The sequence below is a fragment of the Mustela nivalis genome, assembly GCF_964662115.1.
Source record: "Mustela nivalis genome assembly, chromosome: 8".
NCBI lineage: Eukaryota > Metazoa > Chordata > Mammalia > Carnivora > Mustelidae > Mustela > Mustela nivalis.
In genome coordinates, this window is record NC_139027.1 from 39,546,251 (window position 1) to 39,561,448 (window position 15,198).

General features: G+C 48.5%; 1 protein-coding gene across 1 annotated transcript in view; it reads left to right on the forward strand.

Annotated features, from left to right (window-relative positions):
* Nucleotides 1–15,198, forward strand: part of POLR1A (RNA polymerase I subunit A) — a 70,679-nt gene that overhangs the window by 14,497 nt on the left and 40,984 nt on the right. Inside the window, exons 8-13 of the mRNA XM_082743455.1 lie at nt 753–858; nt 1,142–1,304; nt 3,615–3,785; nt 3,941–4,063; nt 6,348–6,578; nt 11,449–11,703. Of these exons, the coding sequence (XP_082599581.1) occupies nt 753–858; nt 1,142–1,304; nt 3,615–3,785; nt 3,941–4,063; nt 6,348–6,578; nt 11,449–11,703 (1,049 nt within the window). The remainder of the gene's footprint in view (nt 1–752; nt 859–1,141; nt 1,305–3,614; nt 3,786–3,940; nt 4,064–6,347; nt 6,579–11,448; nt 11,704–15,198) is intronic.

Sequence of the window (15,198 nt, forward strand, 5' to 3'; positions counted from 1 at the left end):
ACATTTTAGTTTCCTACAAAAGAAAGTTTTCCATTCCTTGTGCATGTCTAACAAAAGCTAGGCACTGTATTTAGGCCTCCATGTCACCACCCTCAGAAAGTGCTCTTCTAGAACGCTGAAAGCTGCTACTGTGTAATGATAGGCACTTAAAAATGACAGTGCTGCTGAAGGGATAGATGATGTCAGGGAAAAAAGAGCACTCAAGTCAGTGTGATCATTTCTGCGGCAGGCCCTAACACTTACTCGTTTTGTCTGCAGCTTCCTTGTAAGTTCACTGGAAACTTAAAATACAGCTTTGATCCACAAAAACGATGCCTCCTTGGTAGCATCTATATGGAGGGTTTTTTGTTTTGTTTTATTTTTAAGAAGACTAACTTTCTAAAATTGATTTTCCCTATTTAAGATACTTTTTTTATAGTTACCAAAGCTTAGTGTGCGTGTGCGTGTGCGTGTGTGTGTGTGTGTGTAAGTTCAGGAGAGTAGTGAGAAACAAGAGGAGGTTTTCATTCCCCATCCTAGTCCATCTCAGCCCCTCTTCGGCACCTGTCCTTAAACCACCATCTCACCTGTGTATGGGTTCCCAACACACAAAGGCTATTTTTTGCTTGTGTTTAGAAAGAAAAATATGATTCTGCTCTACCTATTACCACGTGTTGTTTTTCTTCTTCATCACCGAGTAGAATTTTAGTGGTCCTTCATCCCTGCCCTCACACATAGATGTAAATGTTCCTTTTGGTTAATTTCAAATGCAGGATTCTTTCTGAATTACCTTTTTTCGGGACTGGAAGATGTCGATGTGGAGTCTAGATTCAATCCCAGTATGTTCTTTTTGGATTTCCTGGTGGTACCACCCTCAAGGTAATGCCCTTTAATTAGCTTTGTTTCACTGGAAAAGGCTTACAGAGCGATGGAATAATGACCCCTGGGAGAGGCTTGGCGTACTGCACCAAGAAGCCAAGCAGCGGTTCCACACCCGGGTTGCCCGTGGGTGGGTGTGTTCGTCCTGACTGCAGTGGGAATGTTGGCTGGATTCTGAGTGTGGTGGGTTGTGAGTAGCTTATAGCAGGGATGGGCAAGAGGCTGAAGAACCTGACACTTCCCTCATGCTCAGCGGTCCTTGATTCCCTGTGTCCCCCTGCAGGTATCGCCCTGTCAATCGGCTGGGGGACCAGATGTTTACCAACGGCCAGACGGTGAACTTGCAGGCTGTCATGAAGGATATGGTTTTGATCCGAAAACTTCTGGCACTGATGGCCCAAGAACAGGAGCTGCCGTGTGAGGTGGCAGCACCTGCCAAGGATGAGGTCAGGGCCACCTTGGAGCTGATGTCATCAGCCTGTCTGCTTCATTCTGAGGCCCGCAGGGCTGATGCAGAACTCTGGGGGTGCAGGGAGCTGCTGGTTGGGAATTCTGTACAGTTGTGTGCGAGCGTCATTTGGGGAACCTAAGTAATGTCGGGAGAAAGCATGATACGAGCATAGGAAGATCTAGGTCCTGCCGCAGTGACCTTTGTTGAGCTGCTTAGTTTCATGGGCCTGTCTCCACTGTAAAATGTGTAGGGTTAGTGGTAAGATTTTACATATAGGCAGTTCTGGGCCACCTGCCTTCGCTGGCGGTGAATGGCAACTCCGGAAAGAGGAGTCTGCATCCTTGGGCTCTACGAATGTCCCTTTTGGGTACAGTACCAGAGCCTGAGTCATCCAGCTCTGTTTTGGGCTCATTAAGACCTCTAGCATTGGGTTCAGGAGGGCACTATTGTCAATTCTAGGAATTTCCCGGAATAGGATTGTCCTATTTGAGGCCTCAGCTTCCTTTTCAGTAAATGATAGTGTGGGATCAGTCTTCCCGTTTCAGCCAACTTTCTGAGTCCCTTCAGTGTGCCAGGTCCTCAGTGGGTATAAAGATGAATCAGTGCTATAAAGATGAATCAGCCTTCAGTGGACTGGGCTCTGGGGCTTCCTTCCAGCTGCCAGCAGCAGTTCCGCTGGGAGCCAGGCCTATCACCAGGTGGCGCCACTGTCCGCCTGGACCCATGTGCTGTGGGTGACCCGTACTCTGCTCTGCACTGTCTTTGCTTTTTGCTAAAGTTTTCTGGTCTGTCCAGGTAGTGTGCTTTCAAAAACCTTCAGTCTAAGAGAAATGTGCCAGCTGTAGGCCCTGGCCCCATTTTGGGGGAAGGTCATAGGATAGCCAGGACCCATGAACAGGGCTGAGAACTTTTATTTTGATGCTCCTTGGAAATAGAGCCCTCTCACAGGTCTCATTACAAGGGCAGTCACATAGCCCTGAGCCGGTATTGTCATAAGCAGTGATTTAGGCCGACAAGATCTCTATTGTCAAAGAAGTGACTGTCTCTTCCTGTGAGTCTCCCCTTGCAGAGAGAAAATGCATCTGTCCTCCCTATAACTAAGGAAGACCTCTCTTTTTCCTCAGGGTTGAGGACAAAGGCACTGTACTAGTGGTTTTCATGGCACTCTTATTTACCAGATCTTCACCCCTCCCCCTGGACTTCCCCCAACATACTGACAGGTTTCTTCTCTCATCTTACTCACACTGGGGGCCTCTAACTCCTGTGTCATAGCCAGCCAGATGTGGCTAGTTAGTGGCCACACAATGTCAGTAGATGGTGCTCTTGTAAGGCAGGTTAGTGGGGAGGCAGAGAGAGAAGAGGAGGCAGAGCCAGGGACAGAAATAATTAAAAGGGTTGGTTAAATATTCCAGGGAGGCCTGGATTTCAGCCAGTCCCTTGACATATTTCAGTTGGGAACCCACATTTTATTTGATAACATACAAAATAGTATGTCAGCGTTTTTCCTTTTAAAAAAGTTAATCCACTTGTGTTTTCATAAGTGCTTTGGATTAAGTTTTTCCAAAACCATAAATAAAGGTGAAATTCCATGCGAGAATCAGTTATCTGGTGGGGTAATAGAGCTTCATGAAGCGTATAGATGGAGGGAGAATTTCTAGGGTGGCCTAAAGAATTAGATGGTAAGGGACTTCAGCAGCTGCTGCTGGCACACCCTTCCATTACTTTCTTGGCTTACACGTTTCAGTGAAACAAGCTACCGTGTTGGAGAAGCCCACAAAGCACATAATTGCAGGTGGTCTCTGGGCAATAGCCTACTAGGACCTGAGGCCCCCAGTCCAGCAGCTCGGGGAATTGCACCCTGCCAACAACCATGTGACCTTAGAGATGGATCCTTCCCAGCTGAAGCTTCAGATGGGACCCTAGTTCAGGCTGACTCCTTTGTTACAGCCTAGGAGGGACTGAAGCAGAGAGCCCAGTTGAGCTGTACCCAGATTCCTGACTTGGAGAAACTGAAGTAATAAATGTGTATTGGTTTAAAAAAAAAAAAGGAGCTTGCTTACAAAATTGAGTTCATTTTACTTTCCAAAAAGGACTGGTAAATGTGTATCAGGCCAAATGTTTTCTTGATAGAAACTGAGAAGATTGATTTATTAGTGCTTTTGCCACTGATCTGTCAGGTTCAAGAGACATGAAGGCAGACTCCAGAGCTCATCAATTGTCAGAGAGGAAGGAAGAAAAATAAAACCAAGCTTGGCTTTTCTGAGGTTTTTCCATCGTGCCTGTTTTCTTGGTTGTGTCTTGCCAGGAAAAAGACTCTTCTATTGTTCTGGACCGATCCTTTTTGAGTTTGCTTCCAGGCCAGTCCCTCACAGACAAACTTTACAACATTTGGATTCGTCTTCAGAGCCATGTCAATATTGTGTTTGATAGTGAGATGGACAAATTAATGATGGAAAAGTATCCTGGCATCAGACAGGTGAGAAGAAAGTTGGATCCCCATTGTGAGGTGGAGGGGTTAAATAATAAACATACTTATATCAGAATAAGAAAATAATAAATATATTTGACTCTTTTTCCCTTCTTTCTTTTTTTCCTTAACGATGCTTTCTGTGGATTTTTTCCTGCATAAAGATCCTGGAGAAGAAAGATGGCTTATTCCGAAAGCATATGATGGGGAAGCGAGTAGACTACGCGGCCCGCTCAGTCATCTGCCCAGACATGTACATTAACACCAACGAAATTGGAATTCCCATGGTGTGTGTGGAGGGGCCTCCCCAGCTACTGTCGGGTGGCAGATGGGAATGTTGAAGACTGGGGAGAAGGGGTACAGCAGACTGTGGTGGCTTGGGTGGGGACTTTATGCTTTTTCCCAAACAAGCCATTTAGAGGGAGTACAAGGCTGTGTGATGGTGTTGGTTTCACTCCTTTCCAAGTCTCCAAACACCTGCCTCCAAGGAAGACGCACTTCCTGGTGGGCAAGCAGGGAGCTGACTGCACGGTGGTCCACATCCTTGGCCTGTGTGTCTCCCCCGCAACTTCTCAAAGCCAAGTCCAAACCTTCCTGGTCAAATCGAGTGTATGACAGAAATGAGGAAGAGGGAAATGGGGATTTGCCCCCCATGCACTTGCCTGGCATTAGGAGTCAGGAATGTGTACTCTTCGTTGCCAGGCCCAGGAAAGGGAGAGAGTCGTGTCCCCCCCCCCCCCCGCCCGGGGGCTGTGTGCATGTCCTCCATCCTCCCAGTTCCTCCGGGGTAAGCGGTTTGCCCCATCCACCCATTAGAGTCTCCTCAGGGAGCCGGCCTCCTCCTCTCACTTCCCCACCCGTCCAAGCTGTGGTGCTTATTAGCACCAGTGCTTTAATCGGCTTCCTCCTTAATGGACCTTGAGGCCAGAAATATGAAGATGGTTTAATTCCCTCTGTGGAGAGTCTCATTTCCTCGTACGCTGCCCCCTCTGCTGCTCAGGGGAGCGCTGGTAATGAGCGGAGCTCAAGTGTCCTGATGGCCTCCGGCATGGCCACTGCCTCATCTCTCTGGGGCACACTTGGCTCCCTAGGCAAGGACACAAATGTGAGAGGAGTCAAAGAAAGCCTAGCCCTGTGTCCATTGCCTCCTAGAACCATAGGTCTTTCCACCTAGAAGCTGGGTCAGGTGGCAGAGAAAGGCCTTGTGAAGCGCAGTGGTGACCTTCCTGAGTCTGAAGCCCTGGGAGGAGAGGGCCATTTACTGGCATTTATTGCTTTCTCCATACCGAAGGCATGGGCTACCACCGCAGGCTTTGGCTTCACAGATGCCTAAAGCATCCCAGCTTTGGGAGAGACTGTAGGTGCTGCCTCCTCTTTTTACCTTCAAGGGTGCCAGACCTCCCTTTCTTGGATCTGATTTCATTTTATAATGGCTGGTCCTAAGGAGGGACTCTAGAGTTACTCCTCTGCCCACCCCTAGCCTGTTCCAGGTCTCGGGGTCATCGTGGCCTGGGGGTGGTACTCACAGGATGGCTGTGAGACTATCTCTTCGTCCCTTGTGGCACACACTTTTGGAGAGCACTGTGGAGAGGTGTTATGGGAGTAAGGAGCTGAAGTGAAGTTTGGCAAATTAAGCTAGAGTTGAGCAGTGAACCAGACAGACTAGAGTGTCCCCTGAGAAGCTCACGTTCCAGTGGTGGAGACGAATAAACAAATACATAGGGGCATAAACCCTCTGTCAGGCAGTGGTCAGTGCATTAGCAAAACTGGGGCAGGTGACGGGGAAAGGAGTGCCGGCTGGGATGGCAGGTAAGGCCTTTTGCCGTGGCATCCAAGCAGAGACCTGGACAGAATCCAGCCAGGTTCTTTACGTCAGACTCCTCAGAGGCTCTGATGTAGTTAAGTGCATTTGGAAGCATCAGAGGGTTTGTGATATTCAGCAGCTTAGAAACTCACTTAACCAGGGAACTCGTTTTTCTTGGAGTATATTGCAGGTCTAGCATTAAGTAGAACGCTGCATCTTACCGTGTATCAGGAGACCGAATCGGTTTCATCTCAAGCGCCACCTTGATCACAGAGGCAGCCGAAACTGCCAGGTAGAGGCTCTGATGCCGTGTCTGGACTCCGGGCAAGGGCCAGGATCACTTAGTGAGGTCTGCAGGAGTGGGCAAGGCTGCAGTGTGGTACTTGAGGGGTGGTATTGGCCACCTCTCTCAACCTGGTGTCCCATTCTGTGTTCCCTGTGGGGACTATGAATTGATCAGTGGGTGAGGAAATGATGAAGTTTTAAAACAAGATACCGACATTCCAGTGTGGACACTGCAACACTCAGGTTATTCTCTTCAGACAGACTGCTAGGAAAGGAGGCCCATTCTCTATTCTCTAAAGACCATAAGTCTAGAAAAATGGCTCTGTGGACGACAGGATGTTGCTTTCTCCCCAAAGGACCTTCGTGGCAAGGATAGCACCTCCGTGTCTTGGGGAAGAAGTCGCACAGCCTGTTGAATCGGATTTTGAATCCATATCATCTTCTTTGCCTCCCCTGAATTTTCATATCCACTCCATTTCCAGGTGTTTGCCACAAAACTGACCTACCCTCAGCCAGTCACCCCCTGGAATGTTCAGGAACTGAGGCAAGCCGTCATCAATGGCCCCAATGTGCACCCAGGAGCCTCCATGGTCATCAACGAGGACGGCAGCCGCACAGCCCTGAGTGCCGTTGACCTGACCCAGCGGGAAGCCGTGGCCAAACAGCTCCTGACACCAGCCACGGGGGCACCTAAGCCCCAGGGGACAAAAATTGTGAGTATTGGGCTGATTTGATGAGGGTCTCTCCTATGACTGCAGATCACGTGTGCTGATCCCCAGATGAAGCTTTCTTCCCATGTGGGTGTTTCTTCATGGCTTCATTGTGCTTGCTTTACCTCCCCAGCTGGAGCTGGAGTTCCCAGGATCTTGACCCCATGATTAAATTCACTTGGCTCTTCCATGTCATGCAGCACAGTGCTGGGTTACCCATCCAAGGTTTGAGAAATGCTCTCTAATAATAACTCAGTTATGATCCTGGGGCAGGCAACTTTGCTGTCTTTAAGCAAGGCGAATCAAAGATGGTTCTCAGATCATCAGCTGTAGCATCCCTAGAGCTTGTGAGAAATGCACATTCAGCCTCTCCTCCCCACCCCCTGCAAAATGGATTAGAACTCTCTGGGAATGGGGCCCAGGAATCTGGGCTTTAAAAGCACTTTGGGGGGTTTCTTTACATGCTAGCATTGGAGGACTGCCCTAAAGGAAGGAAGTGTCCTGTGTGGTCTGTCCGTGATGACTGATAACCCACAGGTTGCATCTGATGCCTCATTTTTTGGCAATTGCTGGTGGCTGCCCATGGGACAGTATTAAGGGATCCTAAGCCTTCGCTGGGCTCCACTGGAATGAGTACATGATTGATGAGCTGGGGGTGTGAAATCGGTGGGTGAGCTCATTTGTGTCCTGTTAAAGATGGCCATTTAACGGGGGGCAGTGGGGAAAGCAGAACAAATGACCCCTAGCCAGCCAGTAGCAGCAGAAGTTGTTGAGGTGAAATGGATTTTTATTCAGGTTTGGTTGGTGGGTGAGTACACGGTGTCAGGCTGACTGAGTGCATTTTCCTCAGCACGGTTTCCTCTGCACCTTTGTTCTGACTTGCGTTCTGACTTGGGCACGCCAAGTGGTAGATCAAGATGTTCTTCCGTAATGAGTCCGAGCTCTGCAGAGTCTCTCTCAGCCTGGAAGTAGCTTCGGAGGAGGAACAGAGAGGATTAGGGCCATGTCCTGGGAAAGGTGGGGGTGTGGGACTTCAGGGCCAGAGAGTTAGAAAAATGGGATTTTCAGAATGTTAAACTCTGAGCACAAAGTACAATGGAGAGAAAAATAGGGGACTCATTGGGGCTGAAATGCGGGAGCAGGAGGAAGGCAGGGAGGACCGGGGAAGCTGAGGGAGAAGAGAGTGGGGGTCTGAGCCACCTCATTTGACATCTGCATTTGTTTCCCACACAGGGTTGTGGGGCTCTTCCAGGTCAAGATTAGTCCCTGGGTATCTTTAGCTCTCGAAGGGGCACTTGTTAGATGCTTGTGAAGTTAAATGTGAAGTTTGAGAAGAGAGAGGAAACCGCAGGAAGGTGCATCTGAGTTGTCCTAGTGAAGGTCACTGGTGACGCAGGAAAGCAGTCTGAACAGCGGGAGGAGTCAGGTCCCTCTCATGAGGAGCTCTTATGAGGCAGCGAAGCCTGGAGCTAAAGGCATTTGAAAGAAAAGCAGAATGATCCTGGGTTTCTGATGTAATTGGGACGTGGGGATGAGGCAAATGCAAGGAGAACTTCACATGGCCTTAGTTGCGTCTGTAGGGTCGGAGGTGAGTGGAAATCCAGGGCTTAGGAGAGGAAAGGTTGGCCCGCTGCCCCACGTGGCTCAGTGCCTGGGAAGTGTCTGAAAAGAGTTCTGGGCAGCAGCAAGGTCGAATGTGGTCGGCTGTGTCGCTGCTCTTCCAACCTAAGTTCCAGCCCTGGGAACACTGTCCCCGCTTTCTCCTCCTGCCTCACCTCTCAGCTTGCCCCCCACACTCTAGCTGGCCCCCGTAGGGGCCGTGCGCCTGTGCATTTGTGTCCCCATCTGGATCTCTTTGCCCTCCCTGTCTCCCTGGCCAACCTTTGCTAGTCCTTCAGGTCTCTGTGAAGCCCTCATCCTCTAGGGTAGGGGTCTGTGAACTTCTCCAGCGAAGGGCCAGGTAGTAAATATTTTAGGCTCTGATGCAGCTGATGAAGCCTGCGTTTGTAGTGTTGGAGCCCCCATGGGCAGTGCACAAATGAATGGGCCTGGCCGTGTGCCCGGAAGACACTGGTTCCGAAAGCAGGTGTCCCACTTGTGTGCTGTAGTTTGCCGCTCTCAAAACTTGTATGAGGTCCCCATTGTGTTCCCTCCACACCCTCGGCCTTTCCCAGCACCTTGTTATTCTCACTGCGTTGTGTTGTCACAGTGCGTGCACCCATTCATCCTCCCTCCAGTTGCTAAACACCATGAGGGCACAGGCTAGGTGTTCTGCTCAGCTCCCGATATGGAGGAGGTGCTCAGGGCACCCCCATGGGGTAGATGGATCCAGGCTGAGGTGTAGGAGGCTCTGAGGTCGGAAGGCCATGTTAGACCTGGTAATCCCAGGGGCAAAGACAGGAAGGGACTTCATGAGGGAAAAGCGGTTTTTACATCAGGACCTAGGGACTAAGGATGATTATTTTTATTTTCCAAAATCTTAATAACATTACACACAGTGCTTACTTATGTAATCACATGCACGTGTACTTCTAATTTATTTGTATTTTTAAAAGACTTTGGTTAACGTGTTGCCTGTAGGTTGGCACCAGCCCAAAGGCTGGAGGACATGAGCAGGAGGGAGAGAGCCGGGTCCCCGGAAGGACACACCGCAGGTTAGGCAGGAAGGGAAAGGATGACTGACAGGACCCGTTTCCCCTGGGAGGCGTGAAACCTCTGTCCCTTCCTCTGGGCCTTGTAAGTCAGGAGGAGGTGGCCAGGACGGCTGAGTCTCATTTCCCAGCGCAGCAGCCTGCCAGAAGCCGATCTTTGGCTCTGCAAACTCTGACCCGGGCACTGGGGCATGCTAATTTTCACTGCAGTATTTATTTAGAGAGCAAAGAAAGGAAGGGCCTCAGGTTTGGGTTGGCGAGGGGAGCTCCCCGTGCTCCAGGGCTTCTGTTTGGATTGGCCGCTGACTGCCAGACTGGCCTGCGTGCCTTCCCAGCTGTGGGGTTTGCTTATGCTGGAGGATGTCTCGAATTTACGAGACTCAAATCCGAGGTCCATCCTGGAGTTTTGGGCCTGGGCCACAGGTCTGGGCAGTTTCTCCCTGGAAAGGCTAAAGAAATAAGACCTTGAAAGTCAGCTCAGGCTCTGTGACGTGCCCTGGGCAGACCCTCATGGGAGTCCACAGGAGTTCAGGTCTCCTTGGAAACATGGATGTGGGAGCAGAGAGGGGTAGGTTTGAACTCCTTGGGGAGCAGCAAGATTGCCTCATTGCTAAGTGCTTTTAGGACTGCATTTTAGAATTCCAGTGTTTTGCTCCCTGCTTCCCTGACCTGGAGGAAACTTTCAACTCGGGGGGTGGGTAGGTGGGGTGGGTGTGTGTGTGTGTGTGTGCCTCTCTCTGTGGCTGCCTTTTTGGTTCAGCTCCATAAATATGGGCAACACAAGAAGAGACCAGACTTGGAAAATTTGTTATTCCCAGCTTGTTGCCTGCTGTGATTTGGAGGAACTTGAGCAAGAGGGGTCAGACCAGGCCCCATAACTGCTCTGGGCTGCTCAGGGGGCCTGCAGAATCATTGGGCAGCAGCTGCCTTCGTGTGTTCGCTTTTTATTTAATTATTTATTTTTTAAAAGATTTTTTAATTTATTTGTTTGACAGATAGAGATCACAGGTAGGCAGAGAGAGAGAGAGAAGGAAGCAGGTTCCCTGCTGAGCAGAGAGCCCAATGTGGGGCTCGATCCCAGGATCCTGGAACCATGACCTGAGCCGAAGGCAGAGGCCTTAACCCACTGAGCCACCCAGGCGCCCCGTGTGTTCGCTTTTTAAAATAGCATTCATGTTCATCATTTAGGAAGCGTGGTAGTTGATACAAGGGGAATTGAAGGGCAGAATGAGGCTTAATGAGCCTTCCACTCAAGTCAGCCTTTTCCCTGATGGATATAAATACATATGAGTGGCGTTGGGTTTTCATTCGCCTCATCCTGTCACCCTAGATGGCACGTGGATTTTTTGTTGGTGGTATTGTTTTACTGGAATATGTTATTGCCATCACTTTGGGACTAGTATAGATTTAACTCCGGTTTTTTCATCATTGCATAACATTCCATAGTGTGTATATGTACATAGTTCCGTGGGACAGCCCGAGTTAGTCCAGGTTTTTCCACTGTATACAATGCTGCCTAATCATACATCTTTGTGTGACCTTACATTGCCACTTTTTTCCTTCTGAAATGCCAAAAGCAAATGAGTTTTAAATGTTCTTGAATCTGTTGTCAGATGGCTTTCCCAAAAGACTGTGGCAATTTAAATTTCTTATTAATGTCTTAAGTGCAAAAAAAGGTCTTCAGAAGGCATTGAACTGGGAGTCAGAGCCCTGTGTTCCGGTGCTGGCTCTACCATTTGAGTTTGGGTGAGGTCATTCTAAAACCTGGGATTTGCATTTAGGGGCATGTACCCACGTGGGACTGTGGGTCTGCCCACAGACCCAGAGGTCTGCCAGGCCTTTTCAGACTAGGGGCTTCACAGTTAAACGTGCAGATGCGCTGTCTTCACATGTGTCCATTTGTCTCCCAAGACCAATAGCCAGAGGAATCTAAGAGTCTAGAAAGGCCATGTGTCTCCGAAGAAGACAGAGACTCCTAGACAGAGGTCTGGAGGTTCCTCTCTTTCTTGTATCTCTGAGCCCAGAGCCAGGATCAGGGCAAAGCTGGGCTCATAGCTATTTCTCAGAGATTTCTAGGGCCTCATTCCAGACTAAAAATGCCCCTTTGATTTGGTTGACTAAAACATGAGATGGACAGAAGTCACACGCACAGCAGGCTGAGGTGAGCCCTGGGACACTGAAGTTGTCACTGACCAGCCCCCTTTCCTCTGTTCTGCCTGCAGGTGTGCCGGCATGTGAAGAATGGGGACATCCTCCTGCTGAACCGACAGCCCACCCTGCACAGACCCTCTATCCAGGCACACCATGCCCGCATCCTGCCGGAAGAGAAAGTCCTGCGGCTCCACTATGCCAACTGCAAGGCGTATAATGCTGACTTTGATGGAGACGAGATGAATGCCCACTTCCCCCAGAGTGAACTGGGCCGGGCTGAGGCATATGTCCTGGCCTGCACAGATCAGCAGTACCTAGTCCCCAAGGTAGGTCTGACCTTGAGGCTGTTCCGTGGTCATTGCACAACTTGCCACTTCATGTCTGGGCTCTTGCCAGCTTCTGGGGTCAGTGGGTAGCTCTAGGGTCAGGGGCCCATGGAATGGAGGGTTCTGGCTTCTTCCAGGTGAGGTTTTCGGCTCTCTGGCTGCTCAGAGGGTAGCAACCAGTAGCTGTGTAATAGGTCTTATCTTCTGGACTTATGTTTGGATTCTGAAATGTGTTAGCCACTGGCAAGCATTAGCATCCCAGCAGTGATGGTCCTCCTGACCCCCAGATGACTTTGATCCTTTGAGTTCTGACAAGCATGAGTTTTAAGAGACAACTTAATCGCGAAGGCCCACAGTGAGATCCCTCTAGCCCATAAAAGTGTCTTCTCTTTGAATGCCTTCCTTCTCTCTCTGAGGTTGGTCCTTAAAAGCAGACGCATGTGGTCATGGCTGACCGGTGGGGTATGTGGGAAGGATTCAGCTTCCTTCCCCCTTGCCTGGCCAACTGACCCATTCTGTTAAGTGGCAGGGGCCCGAGTCATCCAGTGTTCATGAGAACAACGGAGTGGGGATAAAGCCAGGCTGCAGGAAATAGAATAGAGGATGTTCCAGACATCACTTACTCCTCACTACCCATCCTAAGGCCTGGGGCCTTTCAAATTATCAGCCGTTTGCATCACAGTGATTCACAGTTATACATCATTCACTTGGGTTGTGCTGGAATGTGAAAGAACCAGTAGTAATAGTGACATGGAGTTATGGCTGCCATTTCCCAAGGACTTCGTCTAGCAAAGTACTTGGAGGGCTTCCCCTTTCACCGTCACGCAGCCGTTGGAGTAGGTGCTGTTGGTGTCCATGTTTACACATGAAGAAGACGAAAGGGCACTGAACTTGCAGCAGGACCCTGCTGAGAAACCAGAGAAAGTTACAGGGAGCTCCCAGCTCCTCAGGGCTTTGCTGCTTTCCACCTCCGTGGGTCTTGCCCCGCTTCTGCAGAAGAAATGGGACTTCTCCACACAGGCGAGCATGGGAAGCTGCTGTTTGAGTTTAACTCTCATTCCCTTCTCTGCCCACTTCAGCCAGCACTGGATTAGTGAAGGGGCTAAAGTAGGAAGGAGGGTTGAAAGGCCCACTGAGGTCCCTTGGAAGTTAGAATAATAATTTTAGTAATTGAAAATTGATTTTTTGCCTTTTCATGCAAATAAGAGTTGTGCCTGTCTTTGAGGCCGCAGGAAAAGCCACCACCCATGGAGCACTCCCCGAGCAGCGGGCCTTGCTCTAAGCTGTTTGCAGACATTCTCTTAGCCCTCCCAACAACCTGGTGAGATAGGTACAACTTTCAGAGGAGGAAACACAGGGGAGTGACTTGCCAGCCAGCGATGAGGCAGGAACTTGAACCTAGCACCTTTGACTCCCATGTCCATGCACATCATGGGTCATTACTTTCACTTACTAGGCAAGGTGGGGGATGAGGCCACGTGGCAGTAAGTAGCTGCCAGGACCGAACTGGCTCTCTGACTTGAGAGGCAGGGCCTCATTTCCCCACGGGAGACACTACCAGGAAGCGCCAGATAGTTTGCTTGTGGCACTGGACACAGGGGGAGTTGGAATGGGGATTTGGGGTGCTCTGAGGTTCTCAGACCAATGAACCTGAATGTTCCGTACTTCATTTTGATTGAATAAAGTCCTACAAGGACTTCATGCTTACACCATGTCTTTCAAAGGGCTAAGCTGTTTAAATCCAGATGTGCCCCAGCATATGTTTGCCTCCCCATGGATTTTAGGTTAAGAGATAGGCAGAACACAGATAAATAAGCTTACATCAGTGGATTACATTCTTGGGGGAAAGAAACTTCCAAGGGGTGACCCAAGTGTTCACTTCACTTTCCATCAGTTTTCTTTAGTCAGAGGCACAGAGCTCTTGATTCTTGATAAATTTCATTTAATCCTTAGTGTAAATGCCAAGACATGGGTTCTATTTTTGCTCATGTTTATAAAAATGCAACATGTCTTAAACTACTTTGGAGATAAAGTCCTAAGAGAACAGGAACTGGCTTTGTTAAATTAGGAAAAGTCATTTTTTGGGAGAGAGGGGGTAATTTTTTCCCTTATTTCCATTTCCTTTTGTTTATTAATCTATTTCTTCTGTTTCCAGGTTCTGTTCCTTGATTAACTGTAGTACCCGATTAAAGTACATTTTATTTTATTGTTTATGTGGTTAGTAGAGCTGCATGTTATTTTCTTACTTAAAATAGGAAGTAAATGATACCAGTTCTTTCTTTCCTGAGAAAACAGTTAAACTTTTCATTGATGTGTTTCTTTGTGGGGTTTTTTCTTCTGGTTTTTTTTGTATTTTTTGAGGTCCATTCCCTTGTGGAAAGTGTTGGTTCGGTTTTTTGGGGGGGGGGGGGAGGGGTTCCCCCTAACAAGATTTGAGAGTCTCCTGGCTCCATCCACTTAGCCAGAAAATTCAAGTCCCAGAATACTCTAATTCTCAAAGCATCCTGACCAAAGGCATTAATTGTAATGTCATTTTGCTGTGATATTAGGTGGAATAGGATAGCTAACAATTATCTGGGTTTTTGATTGAGAGATGGTCTTTCTGATCCTAAGCAGAATTTGGGAAATCCAGAATTATAAGTAGGCCTTTAGTAAATTGCTTTAATCAGCATTCCTCCCTACGATTCATGATTATTGCATTGAAAGCAATTTAGCCATGAAGGTGATTTTCTAGTCATGGAAAAATCTGGATGGAGAGAAGGGAAGGCACTGAATAGATCATATAACTTGTAATTATGTTCTTTAAAGGAAGAAAACAGAAAGAAAAATCTATATCTGCCCCCAAAGACTGTGGGATGAGGCAAATACATAAAACTGGTTTGGGTTACCCACCCCCCCGCAAAAACCAAGCAAAATAAGACCTTGTCTTTGGAACAAGATGCAGAGTATAATTTATTTATGTTCTTAACTCAAAGCCTTCGTAAGAGAGGCTGTATGCACCATCTGACCTTGCTCTGTCTATTCAGCCCATCTGTAATAATTGTCTTTGAGTTCATGTAGAGCCCATTGCCACAGTATGTACGCTATTTGACAAGCATCCTTTTTATCCTTTGAATTAGTACATGTGGTTACATTCCTGGCACTTCTCCACAGCTGCATCTGTGAGTTCCTTTAGCCTTTATGAAACCTGGCCATAACATTGGATAGCATTTAACGAGTAATCAAATGATAACCATCTTTAGATCCCAGGCACAGATTTTTCTCAAGTTCCCATCAACACTGCAAAGTTTGCAAACACTGCTGCTTAGAGCATGTCAGTGGGCACAGCTATTTTTACATTAGTGTGCCTTACGTTGCCATGAACACAGACCTCCAGATAAGCTGCAGGAGACTGGGGCTCAGAAAGTCTCTAAAAAGTTCCAAATGAGGTGAACGTACTGGGGCTTACATTAAAGCCCTTGTCTGGGCATCTGGTAGATAACAGCCTTTATTAAA